Genomic DNA, 23,339 nt, shown 5'->3' on the forward strand with positions numbered 1-23,339 from the left:
ACCTGCTGCCGCTTGTCCCGTAACCACCCGCTCACAGGCCCGTGTCACAGATGACCCTAATACAGGCCGGGAGACCCAGGTAAGCCAAGCACCCACATGTAACCCCACTACAACAAGCAGGCCCATAGCTTGGGACACCCCAGAGGAGTTTGGGAGGGAAACTAGAGAGGACCCCACCCTCCAAAAGTATCGAGAATTAGCAGACAGTAGGGAGGGCAAACAGGAACGTTTCCTATGGGATGGGGACAGGTTGTACAGACTGACAGAAGGGAAAAAGAGAGGCTGTCCCCCTTCACAGAAGCGCCAACTAGTGGTACCCAGAAAGTACCGGTTGGAGCTTCTCCGAATCGGCCACGACATTCCGTTGGCAGGGCATCTAGGGGGTAACCGTACCACCTTCCGGATCACCCAGACCTTCTTTTGGCCGGGGATCTCAAAGGATGTACGACGTTACTGCAGCACTTGTGACGTATGCCAACGGGTAGGGAAGAGAGGAGATCACCCTAAAGCTCGACTGTTACCTATGCCTGTGATCGAGGAACCATTTAGCAGGGTGGCAGTCGACCTAGTGGGACCCCTACCTAACCCCAGTCCCTCTGGTAAGAAATACATACTTACCGTAGTGGACTATGCTACTCGCTACCCGGAAGCTGTCGCTCTGACGAATATCCAGGCTGACACTGTCGCCAGTGCTCTAGTCGGGATATTCACCCGAGTGGGATTTCCTCAGGAAATCTTGTCCGATAGAGGGACCCAGTTTACCGCAGACCTAACCCAGCAGCTATGGAAGGTTTGTAGTATTAAACCCCTACTTAGTTCCCCGTACCACCCTCAGACTAACGGTCTCTGTGAACGTTTTAACGGTACCCTAAAGCAATTGCTACGGACCTTTACAGCGGAATACAAAGATTGGGAACGATTCTTGCCGCACCTCCTGTTCGCTTATCGGGAGGTGCCACAGGAATCCACAGGGTTCTCTCCCTTTGAACTGCTCTATGGCCGGAGAGTACGAGGCCCCCTCGACCTCATCCGAGAGCACTGGGAGGGAGAGACAGAACATGAGGGTGTCCCCATCGTACCATATGTACTAGAAATGCGGGACCGCATGGAACAGTTAGCCCGGATGGCACGGGACCACCTCCATGCGGCCCAGGGCCGGCAGAAACGTTGGTACGATCAGGGCGCCCGCCAGCGAACGTTCCAAGTAGGCCAGAAGGTGCTGGTGCTTAGACCTGTCAAAGGGAATAAGCTCCAGACCTCCTGGCAGGGCCCTTACAAAGTGGTAGCACAGGTATGTGACACCACCTATGTAATTGCCAGCAGCCAAGATGAAAGGATCCAGAAGTCCTTTCACGTAAATTTATTAAAAGAATATCAAGAAAGGCCCGAGGATATAGCAGCCATATGTATACCAGCCACTGAAGACCCTGACAGCTTACCCATACCCGACCTTTTAGCTAACTCGGAACCTAAGACCCTGCTCAATACCATACAGCTAGGGGAGCGACTAACCCCCGCTGAAAAGGGACAGATCCGACAACTGCTGACTGAAAAGAGGTTGACATTTTCCCAAGAGCCCGGATACACCCCCTTAGCAACTCACTATGTAGAGACCCCAGGCCAACCCCCTCTCCGGCAAACTCCCTATAGGATCCCTGAGGCAGTAAAAGATGAGATGAGGAAGGAAATCCAGGAGATGCTAAGACTAGGAGTGATAGAGCCATCTGACAGCCCGTGGGCCTCACCGGTGGTCCTAGTCCCCAAAAAGGATGGGACTACCCGGTTCTGTGTCGATTATCGACGTCTCAATGACAAAACCCTGACAGACGCATATCCCATGCCCCGAGTAGACGAGCTATTAGATCGTATTGCCAGGGGACGTTATCTGACCACCATCGACTTGTGTAAAGGGTATTGGCAGATTCCCCTGGCCAAGGAGGCTATCCCTAAGTCGGCCTTTGTCACCCCATTTGGCTTGTACCAATTTAAGGTCATGCCATTTGGGATGAAAAACGCCCCGGCTACATTTCAGCGCTTAGTGGACCGCCTCCTTGATGGCTTCCAGGATTTCGCCTGCGCGTACCTGGATGACATTGCGATTTATAGCGAAACCTGGGGAGAGCACTTAAGGCATGTAGAGGCCGTACTGGATCAGATTCGGGCCGCAGGGTTGACTCTGAAACCAGAAAAGTGTAACTTCGGCATGGCAGAAGTCCAGTACCTGGGACATCGAGTGGGATGTGGGAAGCAGCGCCCAGAACCCGCTAAAATTGAAGCTGTAGCTAACTGGCCCACACCCCACACCAAAACTCAAGTATTAGCATTTTTGGGAACCGCAGGATATTATAGGAGGTTTGTCCCTGACTATAGTACCATCGCAAAACCATTAACAGACCTAACCAAAAAGAACTTGCCTAGGATAGTCCTGTGGTCTCCCGCCTGTGAAACAGCCTTTCAGGCCCTAAAGAATGCTCTGATTCATGCACCTGTCCTGTCTGCCCCCGTCCCTAACAAAAGATTTGTCGTTCATACAGATGCATCCATGTATGGACTGGGGGCAGTTCTAAGCCAGGTCGGAGAAGATGGAGGCGAGCACCCTGTCGCGTATCTCAGTAGGAAACTGTTACCTAGAGAAGTGAGCTACGCGGCAGTGGAAAAGGAATGCTTAGCCCTGGTCTGGGCATTAAAGAAACTCACCCCATATTTGTACGGACAGGAATTTACATTAATCACCGACCATAACCCCCTGGTGTGGTTAAACAGAGTAGCTGGAGATAATGGACGCTTGTTGAGATGGAGCCTAGCACTGCAACCCTACAACTTTTCCATTCAATACCGCCCGGGCAGGTTCAACGGGAATGCCGATGGTCTGTCCAGACAAACAGAACTATTACCCTAACAAGGAACCGGACAGCCCCAAGTTGACCCGAAAAGGATCAATCCGGGTCTGCCGGAGTGTTCCACAAAAGGGGAGCAGTGTAACAGATCCTTCCAACTTAGTCTTTTCTTTTGTTCGGTTCATGCCTCTGTTCGCCTGATTTCGTGCGAAGTCCGTATGTGAAATGTAGGTGGCCGCCATTTCAGGACTTTACACGTGGTCGCGGCCATCTTGTGTGCGAACAGCGGTGTTTGCCTGTAACCGCATGGAACTAAAAACGGATACGCAAACAGGCGAACACCGCTGAGTCCTCCAGACCTCCACAAGTTCGCACAGAAACTACCGAACACCCCACCATTCGGTAGTTATACTCAGTCACCTATGGGGATTTCAGCGAACCCCGCGATTCGGATGGATGACAAGATTTTCATACCGTTTTACCGTGCGAACAGAGACCGACCGCAAGGCCAAAACTCATGGAACTATTTTCGGCTAGTTGGTCTGTGCGGTCGGTCAAAACTTTGAAACTCTGTAACTCCCGAACCGTTCACCCAATCGGGCTGATTTTTGGACAGAGTGTTCCCCGAACGAAGATCTCTCAAGCGGTGCCGGATTTAAAGGTGTACCCCCTGTTTTTGGGGTACATCCAGAACTGGGGCAAAATATTGTATGTTCTAATTGTATTATGTGGTTATCTGAGGGGAGGAGACGTGGGGGTGTTACCCTGTGCATAATTGGTTGTTTTCATCCTCCCCCTGGGAGTGTCCTGTGTGTACCCTTTTCTAATAAAAAGCAGGCTGGGTGTCCCAGTCCTCAGTTCATCTTGACCCTTCATAACGTAGCCTCGTCTCGTTCTTGAAAGGGGATTGTTTGGGAAGGTTATTCTGTTCCTGTTGCAGCTGAACCTGATTTTCGCTCTGGATATCGTGGATGGGATTATATCAGCCTACTTCTCCACAGCAGCTTGCAGGGAAAAAGGACGTCTCCAACGGCAGAAACCCTCTCTCTATCTGGGTAGCCGTTACAGTCACAGTATTACAGACCGGTCTATCAGCTAACGGTCACAGTATTACAGACCGGTCTATCAGCTAACGGTCACAGTATTACAGACCGGTCTATCAGCTAACGGTCACAGTATTACAGACCGGTCTATCAGCTAACGGTCACAGTATTACAGACCGGTCTATCTGCTAACGGTCACGGTATTACAGACCGGTCTATCAGCTAACGGTCACAGTATTACAGACCGGTCTATCAGCTAATGGTCACGGTATTACAGAGCGGTCTATCAGCTAACGGTCACAGTATTACAGACCGGTCTATCAGCTAACGGTCACAGTATAACAGACCGGTCTATCGGCTAACGGTCACAGTATTACAGACCGGTCTATCAGCTAACGGTCACAGTATTACAGACCGGTCTATCAGCTAACGGTCACGGTATTACAGACCGGTCTATCAGCTAACGGTCACAGTATTACAGACCGGTCCATCAGCTAACGGTCACAGTATTACAGACCGGTCTATCAGCTAACAGTCACAGTATTACAGACCGGTCTATCGGCTAACGGTCACAGTATGACAGACCGGTCTATCAGCTAACGGTCACAGTATTACAGACCGGTCTATCTGCTAACAGTCACGGTATTACAGACCGGTCTATCAGCTAACGGTCACAGTATGACAGACCGGTCTATCAGCTAACGGTCACAGTATTACAGACCGGTCTATCAGCTAACGGTCACAGTATTACAGACCGGTCTATTGGCTAACGGTCACGGAATTACAGACCGTTCTATCAGCTAACGGTCACAGTATTACAGACCGGTCTATCAGCTAACGGTCACAGTATTACAGACCGGTCTATCAGCTAACGGTCACAGTATTACAGACCGGTCTATCAGCTAACGGTCACAGTATTACAGACCGGTCTATCTGCTAACGGTCACGGTATTACAGACCGGTCTATCAGCTAACGGTCACAGTATGACAGACCGGTCTATCAGCTAACGGTCACAGTATGACAGACCGGTCTATCAGCTAACGGTCACAGTATTACAGACCGGTCTATCAGCTAACGGTCACAGTATTACAGACCGGTCTATTGGCTAACGGTCACGGAATTACAGACCGGTCTATTGGCTAACGGTCACGGAATTACAGACCGTTCTATCAGCTAACGGTCACAGTATTACAGACCGGTCTATCAGCTAACGGTCACAGTATTACAGACCGGTCTATCAGCTAACGGTCACGGTATTACAGACCGGTCTATCAGCTAACGGTCACAGTATGACAGACCGGTCTATCAGCTAACGGTCACAGTATTACAGACCGGTCTATCGGCTAACGGTCACGGAATTACAGACCGGTCTATCAGCTAACGGTCACGGTATTACAGACCGGTCTATCAGCTAACGGTCACAGTATTACAGACCGGTCTATCAGCTAACGGTCACAGTATGACAGACCGGTCTATCAGCTAACGGTCACAGTATTACAGACCGGTCTATCAGCTAACGGTCACGGTATTACAGACCGGTCTATCAGCTAACGGTCACAGTATGACAGACCGGTCTATCAGCTAACGGTCACAGTATGACAGACTGGTCTATCGGCTAACGGTCACGGTATTACAGACCGGTCTATCGGCTAACGGTCACGGTATTACAGACCGGTCTATCGGCTAACGGTCACGGTATTACAGACCGGTCTATCAGCTAACGGTCACAGTATGACAGACCGGTCTATCAGCTAACGGTCACAGTATGACAGACCGGTCCATCAGCTAACGGTCACAGTATTACAGACCGGTCTATCAGCTAACGGTCACAGTATTACAGACCGGTCTATCGGCTAACGGTCACAGTATTACAGACCGGTCTATCGGCTAACGGTCACGGTATTACAGACCGGTCTATCGGCTAACGGTCACAGTATGACAGACCGGTCTATCGGCTAACGGTCACGGTATTACAGACCGGTCTATCGGCTAACGGTCACGGTATTACAGACCGGTCTATCGGCTAACAGTCACAGTATTACAGACCGGTCTATCGGCTAACAGTCACAGTATTACAGACCGGTCTATCAGGTAACTGTCACAGTATTACAGACCGGTCTATCGGCTAACAGTCACAGTATTACAGACCGGTCTATCAGGTAACTGTCACAGTATTACAGACCGGTCTATCGGCTAACAGTCACAGTATTACAGACCGGTCTATCAGGTAACTGTCACAGTATTACAGACCGGTCTATCGGCTAACAGTCACAGTATTACAGACCGGTCTATCAGGTAACTGTCACATGCCCTTCGGGATAGGGGGAGCTCCGTCCTATTGGTACTCTGTGTCACCAACTTGACAAGTGATGGTAGAAGTGAGGTGTCTAACATGAACAAAAATAACAAATGATGTAAATTTGTTGTTTGATTTGTTTTAATACAGTTCTTGTTTATTTAAATATATATTCCTTTCTTCCTGTGCATTTCTTATGGGAGTAGGGACTCATGGTATAAAAATGCTGTGTTATTAAATTTAGGTCTCTGCTTAAAGGAACACGCCACACAGAGGAACGTCTGGAGCCTGTCCTGTTTTTGATACTTTATAAAAGCTCTGATTTGAGAAGCATCTGGTTTATTCCACCATTTACTGAAAGTCCGTCAGGGACGGAGAGGAGTATTTTTAAAGGCTGACGTCTGTTTTAGATATATCCCCAAACACATCATTAATAAATGCATGTTTTTTGGAGTATATCTAAGAAACAGTGATTTGTATTTATATTTTCCATTGCAGTGTCCCTTTAAATAAAATAGGAGAGAGAGTAGCTAAAAAGCAGATTTATTTATTTAAAAAGATTTACTCACAAAAACTGGGAATTCACCAGAAAATAAAATGCATTTTAGATCAAAGTTTTAAAAATCCTCCTTTGTTATTTTTTTGCTATTTTGGTCTTAACTTTGCCGATTTGTGTGTTTATGTCGATGTGGTTTAATGGCATGGCCCAAATCAAAGCGATTGTGTTTTGTACTGTACAGGGAGTGCAGAATTATTAGGCAAGTTGTATTTTTGAGGATTAATTTTATTATTGAACAACAACCATGTTCTCAATGAACCCAAAAAACTCATTAATATCAAAGCTGAATATTTTTGGAAGTAGTTTTTAGTTTGTTTTTAGTTATAGCTATTTTAGGGGGATATCTGTGTGTGCAGGTGACTATTACTGTGCATAATTATTAGGCAACTTAACAAAAAACAAATATATACCCATTTCAATTATTTATTTTTACCAGTGAAACCAATATAACATCTCAACATTCACAAATATACATTTCTGACATTCAAAAACATAACAAAGACCAATATAGCCACCTTTCTTTGCAAGGACACTCAAAAGCCTGCCATCCATGGATTCTGTCAGTGTTTTGATCTGTTCACCATCAACATTGCGTGCAGCAGCAACCACAGCCTCCCAGACACTGTTCAGAGAGGTGTACTGTTTTCCCTCCTTGTAAATCTCACATTTGATGATGGACCACAGGTTCTCAATGGGGTTCAGATCAGGTGAACAAGGAGGCCATGTCATTAGATTTTCTTCTTTTATACCCTTTCTTGCCAGCCACACTGTGGAGTACTTGGACGCGTGTGATGGAGCATTGTCCTGCATGAAAATCATGTTTTTGAAGGATGTTCTTGAAGGATGCTGTAACGGAGCTCCGTGTACTCCGACCGAGTACCCTCCGTTGATGGATGCTCCTAGCGCTCTCAGAGGACTCCAAGCACTGCAGACGACACTACAACCACCGCAGGCTCCACAACCGCCGTAGCTTAACTGGAGCCGCGCCGTCTTCCTTCCACCCTGGATCGGCTTCTGTCCTCCAGGACCGTGTGGGGAAGACCTCTCCTCCAGGAGAGCGTATCCGGAACAAGCTCTTCAAAGAGCTAAGTGATTAAGAGCTCAGGGGAATATGCAGAGCATAGCAATCCCCAGTGTGATATAGCAGTTCCCTCCAATAACGAGACAAGGCTACGTATTGAGGGTCAGAAGAGGTCTGAGGAGTGGAACACCCAGCCTGCTTTTTATTAGGATAAGGTACACACAGGACACTCCCAGGGGGAGGATGAAATTAACCAATAACAGCATAGTACAGCCCACAGGTTCCCTCCCCTCAGATAAACAGTTAAACCAATTATTACATACAATAAAAAATACAGTTTTTACACACACACTGTAACTTTAAAACCATACATCCAATGCATATTCAGACTCAGCATACATCAAACATAAACCCTTCCAAAAATCAGCCAAATCCCTCCAGTGGATCAAAAGTTAGCTGGAAGTCCCTTTATGACCGACCGCAAGCACAATTTCCTGCCCAAAACAGTTCCATAGATTTGGGCTGTGCGGTCGGTCAATTTCATGCGAAAAAACGACTAAGTCCCATTTCGAACGGGACTTGGTCTCTGGAGCTGCAAGTTCAGTATGGGAGAAGGTAAGGGTCAGCGGTGTTCGGCAAAATGTGTAGCCGATTTTAGTTCCACAGAATCTTTAGCATACACCGCTGACCGCATTCGAATGACCAAAATGGCCGCCGCCACGTGTTCGGCTGCCGAATGGCGGCCACCCAGCGCTCGGCAATTAACAGTCAGTAACCTCACAGCCTGGGAGGTAAATTGCCTGCACACTTTAACTTCTGGGTGGTCCGCCTGTGTGGTACTTGGTTCAGTAAGCCCTATTTACTGAACCAAGTGGGAGAGACCCAGGGGCAAGTTATTTTACAGGTCTGGGGACATAGTCTTAAAGGGGTATTGTTCAGCAAAGTCACAATATGTCCCCAGACGGTTCTTAAAGGGCCATACACACCCAATAAATGTTAATAAGTTTTCAGGGGCACAATCTTCCAGGGGCCATAGTCATGAGGCAGGAGGCTGGCAAACATGCTTCTCCACAATCCAGGGAAGCAGGGCAATTTCTCATTTAAAGGGCCAGTTACAAATAGCGATTTGTAACAGATGCAGACTTCTTCCTGTACCACTGCTTGAAGAAGGTGTCTTCCAGAAACTGGCAGTAGGACTGGGAGTTGAGCTTGACTCCATCCTCAACCCGAAAAGGCCCCACAAGCTCATCTTTGATGATACCAGCCCAAACCAGTACTCCACCTCCACCTTGCTGGCGTCTGAGTCGGACTTGAGCTCTCTGCCCTTTACCAATCCAGCCACGGGCCCATCCATCTGGCCCATCAAGACTCACTCTCATTTCATCAGTCCATAAAACCTTAGAAAAATCAGTCTTGAGATATTTCTTGGCCCAGTCTTGACGTTTCAGCTTGTGTGTCTTGTTCAGTGGTGGTCGTCTTTCAGCCTTTCTTACCTTGGCCATGTCTCTGAGTATTGCACACCTTGTGCTTTTGGGCACTCCAGTGATGTTGCAGCTCTGAAATATGGCCAAACTGGTGGCAAGTGGCATCTTGGCAGCTGCACGCTTGACTTTTCTCAGTTCATGGGCAGTTATTTTGCGCCTTGGTTTCTCCACACGCTTCTTGCGACCCTGTTGACTATTTTGAATGAAACGCTTGATTGTTCGATGATCACGCTTCAGAAGCTTTGCAATTTTAAGAGTGCTGCATCCCTCTGCAAGATATCTCACTATTTTTGACTTTTCTGAGCCTGTCAAGTCCTTCTTTTGCAAATAGGATAGGGGAAAATCTGCTAAACACAAGCAAAATAAAAAAACATAGCGTATAACTGTGTGGGGACTGGTGTTAATGTGTAATCACAATTGGACACTCACAAATTAGTGGAGTTAAAACAGCCTTGAAAGGTATCTCTTTCTTCAGTATCCAATGTGTTGTCCCTCTTTACATATTCATCAGCGGATGGACGTATATATCTCAGAAGACAAAATATATACAGAAATTGTAGTGCACTTCCAGAGTTTAAGTAAAAAAAGTTTTAATAACTTACATTCAGGTAAAAAATAAACAGCATGTCACCATAAGACGTCCTACGCGTTTCGTCCTTGGACTGGACTTCCTCAGGGACTTGGTGAGATAAGGTGCAATCACAAATATTAACAGCAATAAAAATATCCCTCCCGCAGTCCTTTTATACATCCCCATTTAGTGTTCAAAGTCTTTCAGCTGGTGTTCACTTTTCGTTTTTCGCGGTCTTGGGCCGAATGACGTCATCGCGTACGCCACGTGCGTTCCACCATGCGTTCCACAGACCCGGAAGTGGGTCGCGATCGTTGGTCTGTTTTCATTGCAAAGACTCAGAACATGTGTAGACGGGTGCACCAAACGGAGAGGGGGAGGGAAAAGTAGTTAAAACGGTTCTCTGGATGGCACTTACAATTATAAAACAAAATCAGAACTGTATATTTACCATATAACATGTTGGTAAAGGCATGTGTATACATCCCTTTTTATGAGAGAAAAATAAAAGATGAAAGTTGCTAGAAGTTGCTTCCCTTACATATTTTATGTTTTTTATGCTTTTCACATCATTTATACAGCATAGGTAATAAGAGGATAATAATATTATTTATAAAAAACATAGGGAGAGGATGATGATGTCACTTATAGAAAACATATAAGGAAAGAATAGCGATATGATTTAACATATTATGATTCTGGTACCATAAACAATGTATATATACTGATATCGATATGATGGTGAAACCCGTTTATGTTGCACCTTTGTTTCTTTCTCTTTTAAAGGTAAATACCATAAGTTATATGTCTTTTGGGTGACAATCAAAAATATCCTAAGAGATAAAAAAATTGATGCAAAAAAACGGAATAAGAAAATTAAGTAAAATTTGGAGTCACAATGGGAAAAAAAATAAATAAATAAATAAAAATAAAGATAAAAATGAAATAAGAAATAATAAATAAAATAAAATAAAAATAAAAATAAAAATAATAAAAATAGAAATAGAAATAGAAATAAAATTGAAAATAAAAAATAAGAATCAAAATAAAAGTCCTTCTTTTGACCCATTTTGCCAAAGGAAAGGAAGTTGCCTAATAATTATGCACACCTGATATAGGGTGTTGATGTCATTAGACCACACCCCTGCTCATTACAGAGATGCACATCACCTAATATGCTTAATTGGTAGTAGGCTTTCGAGCCTATACAGCTTGGAGTAAGACAACATGCATAAAGAGGATGATGTGGTCAAAATACTAATTTGCCTAATAATTCTGCACTCCCTGTATAGAATGACTACTAATAAAATACTAACGAGTCTGAATGTCTGTGTGTTCCAGGCCCTGCCATCGTGGGGTATGCACTCTCGTACTTTATATACAGCACATGGAAGGGTCGGGCACTGTACCTGGAGGATCTATACGTCATGCCAGCCTTTAGAGGTGAGTATAGAACGCTATATTGTCACACAGGACTCCGTTCTAGTTCAGAGTCTTGGGGAACAGAGGACCCGCGGGTGCACTGTATGAATATCTAAACTGAACCCCCTGTTTCTGACAGGTAAAGGGATTGGCTCAACGCTCTTTGTTGCGGTTGCCAAGGTAAGTGCTGCAGCTTTTATAGAACATAGTCTTTGTACTGATACCTTCCTGATCACTAGCAGATGATGGAGTATCTTCAGATACTTAGTTGACCCAAATTTGCTGTCGCTGGTCCTGAGAACTTCTGGTTACTTATTGTAAGGTGCTCTTTGTAGCTTCTATTTAAAACTAAGATCTTCTATAGTAAGGTGTTCTGGTAGCTCAGCCGTGTCCTCATTTTATTAATTTATCTCTTTGTTCTTCAGTCCTGCATGGATCTTGGCTGTTGCCACCTGCAGTTGTCATGCTTGGATTGGAATAGTCCAGCCATCTCTTTCTACATGTCTCGAGGGGCTCTCAATCTATCTAAGGAAGAGGGATGGCGAATGTTCCGATTCCCACCGGATGCCCTGCGACGAATCACTACAGACCCCGCAGTCCAAGGCCTGGATTCTGCCAAACCATGAATCTTTCACCATTTACACAGCAATGAAATAGCTTTATGAAGCCTGCGCTGGTGTGAATCTGGCCAATCACAATCTGACTTTAGCAGGTGCTGTAGAAATATAATGTAGAGGAATACAGCGTGACCAACTACGTCCTCCTTGGTGAGATGCTACCAGCTGTCCTACTGCATTCTGAGCCGTGTTATAGTGTTACAATAAAATTACTTTGACCAAGCATTTATTGCGGTGACTCAGGAGTCTGTCAATGCATTATTGATATATTGTGCTAAATTATGTTTCATAAACAAATCTCTATAATGCTATAATATCACTCCATTACTAAATGTATTTACATACTATGTATATTCAGACTGTGTATTCAGACTGTGTATATACGAGCTGCGTATATTGGGGCAGCAAAGTATAATCTGATATTGGTACAATTTATCTTTCTCTGATATTAATTTAAAACACTCATTTGCGTAAGTAAAAAAACAACAAAACGACGAATTCATCTAATCTATAGTGCGGTATCTCTAATTATACTAAGCTCTGTGTGTATTACTAGACTTTGGGTGTAGTTCTCTAGTTGACCAGCAGAGGGTGATGCTGTCTAACCTTGTTCTAGATAGTTTTGCATCCCTTATTCAGGATTTATTTCATATTTAATTCATTATATCTGACCCTTTATTACTATATTTATTGTTCTATTTATTCTGATTTGGGAATGTCGGGAGGATGGGGCGTTATTCTATGATTATTTCACCAAGGGGGCAAATAGCATGCCAGCGAGAGAGGGGTTAATGGTTCCCTTTTATGTATTTATTTTGTCATTTAAACTATACCGGCTGTATCATATTTGGTTTCTCAAGTGTTTCATGGAGTTTTTTCCCATGTTATATAATGACTTGTTTGGAAGCCATTTAATTTTGAAGATGAGAAAGTTGTGAAAGAGCTCAGCGATTAGATGCTAATAGGAGGATTGGGTAACTCTCTGATGGGAGAGTAGGATCTGGGGATTGGGTAACTCTCTGGTGGGAGAGTAGGATCTGGGGATTGGGTAACTCTCTGGTGGGAGAGTAGGATCTGGGGATTGGGTAACTCTCTGGTGGGAGAGTAGGATCTGGGGATTGGGTAACTCTCTGGTGGGAGAGTAGGATCTGGGGATTGGGTAACTCTCTGGTGGGAGAGTAGGATTTTGGGATTGGTTAACTTTGGTGGGAGAGTAGGATCTGGGGATTGGTTAACTCTGGTGGGAGAGTAGGATCTGGGGATTGGGTAACTCTCTGGTGGGAGAGTAGGATCTGGGGATTGGGTAATTCTCTGGTGGGAGAGTAGGATCTGGGGATTGGATAACTCTCTGGTGGGAGAGTAGGATCTGGGGATTGGGTAAGTCTCTGGTGGAAGAGTAGGATCTGGGGATTGGGTAACTCTCTGGTGGGAGAGTAGGATCTGGGGATTGGGTAACTCTGGTGGGAGAGTAGGATTTGGGGATTGGGTAAGTCTCTGGTGGGAGAGTAGGATCTGGGGATTGGGTAACTCTCAGGTGGGAGAGTAGGATTTGGGGATTGGGTAACTCTCTGGTGGGAGAGTAGGATTTGGGGATTGGGTAACTCTCTGGTGGGAGAGTAGGATCTGGGGATTGGGTAACTCTCTGGTGGGAGAGTAGGATCTGGGGATTGTGTAACTCTCTGGTGGGAGAGTAGGATCTGGGGATTGGGTAACTCTCTGGTGGGAGAGTAGGATCTGGGGATTGGGTAACTCTCTGGTGGTAGAGTAGGATCTGGGGATTGGGTAACTCTCTGGTGGGAGAGTAGGATCTGGGGATTGGGTAACTCTCTGGTGGGAGAGTAGGATCTGGGGATTGGGTAACTCTCTGGTGGGAGTGTAGGATTTTGGGATTGGTTAACTTTGGTGGGAGAGTAGGATCTGGGGATTGGTTAACTCTGGTGGGAGAGTAGGATCTGGGGATTGGGTAACTCTCTGGTGGGAGAGTAGGATCTGGGGATTGGGTAATTCTCTGGTGGGAGAGTAGGATCTGGGGATTGGATAACTCTCTGGTGGGAGAGTAGGATCTGGGGATTGGGCAAGTCTCTGGTGGAAGAGTAGGATCTGGGGATTGGGTAACTCTCTGGTGGGAGAGTAGGATCTGGGGATTGGGTAACTCTCTGGTGGGAGAGTAGGATCTGGGGATTGGGTAACTCTCTGGTGGGAGAGTAGGATTTGGGGATTGGGTAACTCTCAGGTGGGAGAGTAGGATCTGGGGATTGGGTAAGTCTCTGGTGGGAGAGTAGGATCTGGGGATTGGGTAACTCTCAGGTGGGAGAGTAGGATTTGGGGATTGGGTAACTCTCTGGTGGGAGAGTAGGATTTGGGGATTGGGTAACTCTCTGGTGGGAGAGTAGGATCTGGGGATTGGGTAACTCTCTGGTGGGAGAGTAGGATCTGGGGATTGGGTAACTCTCTGGTGGGAGAGTAGGATCTGGGGATTGGGTAACTCTCTGGTGGGAGAGTAGGATCTGGGGATTGGGTAACTCTCTGGTGGGAGAGTAGGATCTGGGGATTGGGTAACTCTCTGGTGGGAGAGTAGGATCTGGGGATTGGGTAACTCTCTGGTGGGAGAGTAGGATCTGGGGATTGGGTAACTCTCTGGTGGGAGAGTAGGATCTGGGGATTGGGTAACTCTCTGGTGGGAGAGTAGGATCTGGGAATTGGGTAACTCTCTGGTGGGAGAGTAGGATTTGGGGATTTGGTAACTCTCTGGAGGGAGAGTAGGATCTGGGGATTGGGTAACTCTGGTGGGAGAGTAGGATTTGGGGATTGGGTAACTCTGGTGGGAGAGTAGGATTTGGGGATTGGGTAATTCTCCGGTGGGAGAGTAGGATCTGGGGATTGGTGGGAGAGTAGGATTTGGGGATTGGGTAGCTCTCTGGTGGGAGAGTAGGATCTGGGGATTGGGTAACTCTGGTGGGAGAGTAGGATTTGGGGATTGGGTAACTCTCTGGTGGGAGAGTAGGATCTGGGGATTGGGTAACTCTCTGGTGGGAGAGTAGGATTTGAGGATTGGGTAATTAATATCTGTTACAAATAAGACCAGCTCCTTACTTTTACATTATCAGTTGGTACATCGTCTTGGTTGGGAATCTGAGGCCCATCTGGTAGGTCATTACTGCCCCATCCTCAGGAGTAAAAGGGATAGGAGATGGGATGTGTAGCTTCCTTTTGGTAAATTTAATCCCTCGTTTGCATATGGGTGAGATAAAAGTTGGAGAACTTGTTTGATTCTGTGGTTAGAATTAGATTCCTCAAAATAAATGTTGCAATCACCACAACAGAAACCAAGCTTATTTTGATAAGCTGCAGCTGGTCGAACTGTGGGAATAGCCTGGACCCATTCTTGTATCGAGCGCCTGACTTGGAGATATCCTGGATCGGTGTGGAACTACTAACCAAATGGAACCTGTACTGATAATCAGTGAACCTGATCGGGTGTTGCTCAGTTTCACAATGACCAGTCATGATGCTATGTGGAGAGGTTGTTGAAGAGGTAATGAGACATAGGAAGATGCTCAGGACTTGCTAGCTCTCCTCTCCACAGAGCTCCAAGAACTCCTTGCTGAAATGGAGAATAGCCGAGACTTGGTGAAACTTCAAAAAGCTTTTGCTTGGGTGCAGATTCTCAGAGCACTCTTTGGAGAGTATGTCAGGGAGGTGAAGAGGCAACTGGTGATACAATAAAGTTGGGGTGCCATCCTGGTGGCTTCTACGTACTTCAAATCTGACTGGGAGCAACTGCAAAATTCATTTAATGTTACCCAGGCTCTATAGCATGGAATACCCTACTCTTTTAATGTTACCCAGGCTCTATAGCATGGAATATCCGACTCATTTAATGTTACCTAGGCTCTATAGAATGGAATATCCGACTCATTTAATGTTACCCAGGCTCTATAGCATGGAATATCCGACTCATTTAATGTTACCCAGGCTCTATAGCATGGAATATCCGACTCATTTAATGTTACCCAGGCTCTATAGCATGGAATACCCTACTCATTTAATGTTACCCAGGCTCTATAGCATGGAATATCCTACGCATTTAATGTTACCCAGGCTCTATAGCATGGAATATCCGACTCATTTAAGGTTACCCAGGCTCTATAGCATGGAATATCCGACTCATTTAAGGTTACCCAGGCTCTATAGCATGGAATATCAGACTAATTTAATGTTACCCAGGCTCTATAGCATGGAATATCCTGGAGGAGAGGTCTTTCCCACACGGTCCTGGAAGACAGAAGCTGATCCAGGGTGGACGGAAGACGGCAAGACTCCAGTTAAGCTGTGGCGGTTGTGGAGTCTGCGGTGGTTGTGGTGTCCGGTGCGGTGCTTGTTGTCCTCGGCGCAAGCTAGAAAGCGCCCATTAACGGAAGGTTCCGTTACAGTTACTATATGTATTTGTCTCTTTTTGTCATACACTAGTGTTACTTCTGTCTGTATATGAATATTCCATTCCCTGTTTGATATATTACAAGAAAAAGGACACCATAAAGTAACTAAAACATTCTTCCCTTGTTGTCCCTATAAAAGATGAACAAATAAAAAATGTACATTTTGTAAGTGTGACGGCAGTCACCATTACTGGGAGCAGAAGGACACTTTACAAAGGTTCCTAAATAGCTCCTATGTCATAGTCACCCTGTGCCCATTATAGGTGCAGGGTGTTTATAATGTGTGTGTATGTATACTGTTACATAGAAACAAAGAATGTGACGGCAGATAAGAACCATTCGGCCCATCTAGTCTGCCCAGTTTTCTAAATACTTTCATTAGTCCCTGGCCTTATCTTATAGTTAGGATAGCCTTATGCCTATCCCACGCATGCTTAAACTCCTTTACTGTGTTAACCTCTACCACTTCAGCTGGAAGGCTATTCCATGCATCCACTACCCTCTCAGTAAAGTAATACTTCCTGATATTATTTTTAAACCTTTGTCCCTCTAATTTAAGACCTTGTCCTCTTGTTGTGGTAGTTTTTCTTCTTTTAAATATAGTCTCCTCCTTTACTGTGTTGATTCCCTTTATGTATTTAAATGTTTCTATCATATCCCCCTGTCTCGTCTTTCCTCCAAGCTATACATGTTAAGATCCTTTAACCTTTCCTGGTAAGTTTTATCCTGCAATCCATGAACCAGTTTAGTAGCCCTTCTTTGAACTCTCTCTAAGGTATCAATATCCTTCTGAAGATACGGTCTCCAGTACTGCGTACAATACTCCAAATGAGGTCTCACCAGTGTTCTGTACAATGGCATGAGCACTTCCCTCTTTCTACTGCTAATACCTCTCCCTATACAACCAAGCATTCTGCTAGCATTTCCTGCTGCTCTATTACATTGTCTGCCTACCGTTAAGTCATCAGAAATAATCACCCCTAAATCCCTTTCCTCAGATGTTGAGGTTAGGACTTGTGAAGGATTTTCCATGTACTTGCCTGTGGACCCTCAGTTAAACCCTCTCCCTGCTATTTAAATACCTGTATCTGTTCGGTTTAAAATGTATAAAATAAATGTGTGTGTTATGTGTAAAAGGTGACTTTATGTATTTTAAAGTGTTTTATGTCTTTTTGCAACCATGTGCTCAATGGAGTCTGCCTCTAGCCCTGGATAATTGGATTACTTTCCCCATTGTCTCCAGGATAGAGGCCTCTGTAAAACCTGTTTAAACCAGATTGCCATGCTGCCAGCCAGGGACCAAAATATACTTTTACTAACTTTTTAACCCCTGGTCTGATTCATGCCATTTTTAAATATGTTGTTCCCCTGAATGGATTGATTGTGAATATGCATTTTTTATGTGAATGTGATGTATGGTTTTAGAGTTATGAATGTTAGGTAAAAAGAATGTTTTAAACTGTACGTATAATTGGGTTACCTCTCAGGCTAAGGGGAGGAGATGTGTGGGATGTAACCATTGTTTGATTGGGTAATTCATAATTGTCTGTGGGCGTCTCTCTTGCAGGGGAGAATTGCATAAAAGCAGAGTGTGTGTCATTAAAAGTCAGTATTGTTCCAGCATTAAGCCTTGGCTCATGTGTGGATTATTTGGCGAGACCAGCAATTTATTACTCTATGGATTACTTGCTGATTTTATTTTATGGGAAGAAGGGAATGCTTGACGGAGTAACGGATTGTACCGTCACAACTGGTGGTGTGGTGGAATCTCGGTAAAAATAAATTTAGTAGGCCGAGATTACCACGTGGCATGTTTACGTGCATATACTGGTGTATCGGTCGGTTGGTTGCACGTGGCAAAGATACAATCAGTAGTGTACGGAGCATGTGTGAGAATACAGGAAGTAGTATTCCCCTCCTCCATTGTGCTGGGCAAGCCATGCGGTCAAACAGGAAGTTAGTTCTTGTTCGATTGATTGTGTGGGTGGAGCTTATTATGGGAGGAGTTACATGCCTATATAAGGAGCCTACACTATTGTCCGGGGCTCAGATCTTGTTGTATTTTGGTGACATTAGTCCCTCTGAGTCCCGTTCGGTGAATCGAATAAAGAATCTCTTCCTTCCTGAAGAAACCTGTGTCCATCTCTCTGTGCTTGGCTTCCGTCAGTTTCTCCGGTATCAGTGGCAAGCGGCGGGATTTTCCCTTCTTTTTCCCTGCACAGAGGATTCAAGGAAAGCACTGGTGTATAGTGCATGGAGGGCAACGCTAGCACTCGTGCAGCGACCCTGGCTTCGGAGGAACTCAAGAGATAGAGCTAGCTACGGGCAGCGTCCCTATCCACAGCAACATGGAAGGATTGCTAGCAGCAAAACCAAGCAGGTCGTTATGGTTGAGTTAATGGAGCTAGACCGGGAGAACTTGGTTGCAGCAACACCAACCATTCAAGAGATGGAGACACCAGCAATTCGGGAGAATGAATTGCCAGCCAACAGGGAGATTCGGGAGAGACTAGCGTGGTTCGGTCCGAACCCAACAGCTGACATTGTTCTACAGGTAATGACCATTGTAGCGAAAGAGGCGAAACAAAAGAGGGAAATAGAGCTGCAAATGAAGCTAGCTGAAACCCTGGCTTCGGAGGAACTCAAAGGGATGGAGCAAGCTAGCCCCCTGGCAGTGTCAACCTACGAGGAGGAGTTCCTATGGAGGCTACAAAATGCCTTGGCCCAGGAGTGTGGCCCTATTTCAGCCGAGGAGGAGCTGGCCTGGAGAGATGGGTTACGGCGAGATCTCTGGCACGAGGCCTTGGAGCGGACACGAGGTTCATGGGGAGAAAATCTCCCAAGTGAAGCACAGCGCAGTCAGAAACAAGCGGCGCTGAGGATGCCCTTCCTGGGGTGTCTACCCCCAAGCGAGGGGGTGCTGGAACTGCAGAGGTTGATCAGAAAAGTACTGTGGCTGGATGAGGCATACCGGGCGCTACGGTGGTTCTCAGTCCAGAGGTGCCCCTGGATGGTTGAGAGTGAGAGGCCAGAGGGCAGTGACTACGATGGCCCTGGTCTGTTATGGGAGGCATTGGAGGAGGACAGTGACTTTGGCAGCACCAAGGAGTCCCGGTATTGGGACATCAGGGAATGGCGATTGGATGCACTGGAGCTCCCTGATGCTACTGACCTGGAACCAGATATCACCCGCCTGATCACCATCGAATGGGAGCTAGAACAGGATTACCATCAACTGTTCGACTTCGCCCAACCACTGTCCCTCAGCCCAGAGGATCACCTGGACACCGTACCCCCTTCTGTTCAACCAGCCCCAAAGGTGAGCGACCTTATAGAGCGGTCCTGGGGAGACCCACAGATGGCAGGTGGAGATTGGACCGAGGTCTCTCCACCGGCCCTACAGGGATGCTGGGTACCCAGCCCAGATCCCCAGCGGCAGTGCATATCACAGGGAGAGGAGACACCCGGTCTCTCTTTCCAGCGGCGGCCTGAGTTCCAGGAGGAGGGGATGGCAGATCCCTCCACCGTACAGCAACCAGCGTCCTGGGTAGGGGAGGCAACCGGCCTTCCTCTCCTTCACCAACCAGAGGTACCTGAGGTAGTGGACCTCATAGACATGTCCTGGGGACGCACACAGATGGCAGGTGGAGATGGGACCGCAGTCTCTCTACCGGCCCTACAGGGATGCTGGGAAGTCGGTCCAGATCCCCAACCCCTGGGTGAGTTACCGGGAGCGGAGAGCAGCGACCTCCCTCCCCAGCGGCAGCCTGAGTTACAGGGAGAGGAGATCAGCGACCTCCCTCCCCAGCAGCAGTGCACCGTACAGAGGGAAGAGACAACCGGTCTCCTTCCCCAACCACAACCAGGGGTACCCGAGGCAGCAGGCCTCATAGAATGGTCCTGGGAGGACCCCCAGCAGGCAGGTGGAGATGGGACCGCAGTCTCTCTACCGGCCCTACAGGGATCCTGGGCAGGCGGCCCAGATCCCCAGCGACAGACCCAGCTACAGGGAGGGGAGAGCATCGACCTCCCTCCACAGCCAGAGTGTGCCTTTCAGGGAGAGGAGACAACCGGTCTCTCCCCCCAGCCGCAGCATGTTCCACAGGGAGCGGAGAGCATCGACCTCCCTTCCCAACGGCCGCAGGAGTATCAGGAGGAGGAGGTAAGCCAATCCCCCCTCCCCAGCTAACTCCTAACTTGGGCCCAGGGTTAACAGTGGAGATGTTAACCCCCACTGACCCCCACGTTCCCTTTGCCACCGGGCAGGACTATGCCCCAATTCCCCCAGCAGCAGAGCTGGCATCTGGACAGAGCGCTGTTAGCCTCTGCCCTCCCTTTTTCCCGGGTCAAGAGCCTGGCTTACCACGGGGTACCCCAGTGGAAGAGCTGGCAACAGGGCAGAGCGCCACTGGCCTCTACCCACCAAGCATCATCAGCAGTTTACCTAGCTGCACCAGGGAGACCGAGGGTGTTGAGCTGTCCCACTACAAACTTGAACCTACAGGCCAGTACTGGTTATTGTGGGGGGGCTACTCTGCTAATTTTTATTTGTGGGTGGGCTGCCTGACTAACCGGGGTACTGACAGGCGGAAGGTCAGGGGTCTGTGCGCCTGGAGAGGACTACTCGCCGGCCTCTTGCCTTGGGATTATGGACCCGGGGAGGTCTGGCCCTTTGAATGCTGTATGTGGGCTGGCCCACCAAACAGACTTATTCTGGGACTAATGACTGGCAGTCCCGTCAGCCCCACTGGACCCGGAAAGGTCCAGTCATGTCTGCCGGAGCAGGGAGAAAAAGGGGGGCCATTGTGAAGGATTTTCCATGTACTTGCCTGTGGGCCCTCAGTTAAACCCTCTCCCTGCTATTTAAATACCTGTATCTGTTCGGTTTAAAATGTATAAAATGGTTCGGTTTAAAATGTATAAAGTGTTTTATGTCTTTTTGCAACCATGTGCTCAATGGAGTCTGCCTCTAGCCCTGGATAATTGGATTACTTTCCCCATTGTCTCCAGGAAAGAGGCCTCTGTAAAACCGGTTTAAACCAGATTGCCATGCTGCCAGCCAGGGACCAAAATATACTTTTACTAACTTTTTAACCCCTGGTCTGATTCATGCCATTTTTTAATATGTTGTTCCCCTGAATGGATTGATTGTGAATATGCAATTTTTATGTGAATGTGATGTATGGTTTTAGAGTTATGAATGTTAGGTAAAAAGTATGTTTTAAACTGTACGTATAATTGGGTTACCTCTCAGGCTAAGGGGAGGAGATATGTGGGATGTAACCATTGTGTGATTGGGTAATTCATAATTGTCTGTGGGCGTCTCTCTTGCAGGGGAGAATTGCATAAAAGCAGAGTGTGTGTCATTAAGTCATTCTTGTTCCAGCATTAAGCCTTGGCTCATGTGTGGATTATTTGGCGAGACCAGCAATTTATTACTCTGTGGATTACTTGCTGATTTTATTTTATGGGAAGAAGGGAATGCTTGACGGAGTAACGGATTGTACCGTCACAGGACTCTATCAAATATTCTGTACTCTGCCCTTGGGTTTTTACATCCAAGATACATTATCTTGCACTTATCCACATTAAATGTCAGTTGCTACAACTCTGACCATTTTTCTAGTTTACCTAAATCATTAGCCATTTGGCTTATCCCTCCTGGAACATCAACCCTGTTACATATCTTAGTATCATCAGCAAAAAGACATACCTTACCATCAAGACCTCCTGCAATATCACTAATAAAAATATTAAAGAGAATGGGTCCAAGTACAGATCCCTGAGGTACCCCACTTGTGACAAGCCCAAGCTTCGAATATACTCCATTGACTACAACCCTCTGTTGCCTGTCACTCAGCCACTGCCTTACCCATTCAACAATATTGGAATCCAAACTTAAAGATTGCAGTTTATTGATAAGCCTTCTATGTGCAACAGTGTCAAAAGCCTTACTGAAATCTAGGTAAGCAATGTCTACTGCACCACCCTGATCTATAATTTTAGTTACCAAATCAAAAAAAATCAATAAGATTAGTTTGGCATGATCTCCCTGAAGTATACCCATATTGTCTCTGATCTTGAAATCCATGTGTTTTTAGATGTTCAACAATCCTATCCTTTAACATGGTTTCCATTATTTTCCCCACTACTGAAGTAAGGCTTACTGGCCTATAGTTGCCCGACTCCTCCCTATTACCTTTCTTGTGAATGGGCACAACATTCGCTAACTTCCAATCTTCTGTTTTTTGTGCTCTCCTGTTCTGCTGAGGATTGCTACCAACTAAGTGGATTTAGCTATGGAGCCTGTGTAGTACCCTCTGTTTGTAGCAACAGCAATATGCATTACCTGAATAGCTAGGCTAGTTAATTTGCATAATAAGGAGATTTGCATATTGCTAATTCTGTAAGCAGGAGAGATATTTTCTGTTAATTATTGTCTTCCCCTCCCCTTTATAAATATGTTATTGTGTTATAATAAGTTGCTGTATGTTGTCTGATGTGATTTGATTATTTGTAAATTTTATTGAGTTTTCACAGTAAGCTATACGTAATGAGCACATGAGCTAGTCCCGAGTAAAACATAAAGCTGAGTATTTAAGTTTATTTTGGAATTGTGTTTGGATTTTAAGGGATCCCAGTGACAGAGTCTTTGGACCTGTTGGCTTGGCTGTACGATCCCTCTAACCCTGGGATGAATCAAAGAGAGTTAGGCCTGAGAGTCGCAAGTCTTTATCAGGGCTTGACAAATTTGCTTTCAATCAATTAGGAGCCATTTTATTTCAGCATCAAAAATATAATTCTTAAGGGGACCCTGTAGTCACCAGAAACACTGCAGCTTAATTTAGTGACACTGGTGTCAAAACACTTGTCCCTGTAGGTTTATCTATGTAAGCTCTGCCTTTTAAGAGAAAAGGCAGTGTTTACCTTGCTGCCTAGTAACACCTCTAGTGGCAGTCACTCAAACGGCCACTAAAGTGTCTACTATCTCAGTGCTGCACAATGTCTCAGTGCTACATTCGGCGAGGAGGCGTTGCTGAACGTTCCCC

At 46.2% G+C, this 23,339-nt stretch overlaps 1 protein-coding gene across 2 annotated transcripts in view; it reads left to right on the top strand.

Annotated features, from left to right (window-relative positions):
• LOC134603654 (thialysine N-epsilon-acetyltransferase-like) overlaps window positions 1-12,078 on the top strand; it is a 190,054-nt gene extending 177,976 nt beyond the window's left edge. For both annotated transcript variants that reach the window (XM_063449821.1, XM_063449822.1), the window contains exons 5-7: window positions 11,154-11,255; window positions 11,374-11,414; window positions 11,660-12,078. In XM_063449821.1, the coding sequence (XP_063305891.1) occupies window positions 11,154-11,255; window positions 11,374-11,414; window positions 11,660-11,860 (344 nt within the window). In that variant the 3' untranslated portion in view covers window positions 11,861-12,078. The remainder of the gene's footprint in view (window positions 1-11,153; window positions 11,256-11,373; window positions 11,415-11,659) is intronic.
• The last annotated feature ends 11,261 nt before the right edge of the window (window positions 12,079-23,339 follow it).

Source organism: Pelobates fuscus, chromosome 3 (genome assembly GCF_036172605.1).
Source record: "Pelobates fuscus isolate aPelFus1 chromosome 3, aPelFus1.pri, whole genome shotgun sequence".
Classification (NCBI taxonomy): Eukaryota; Metazoa; Chordata; class Amphibia; order Anura; family Pelobatidae; genus Pelobates; species Pelobates fuscus.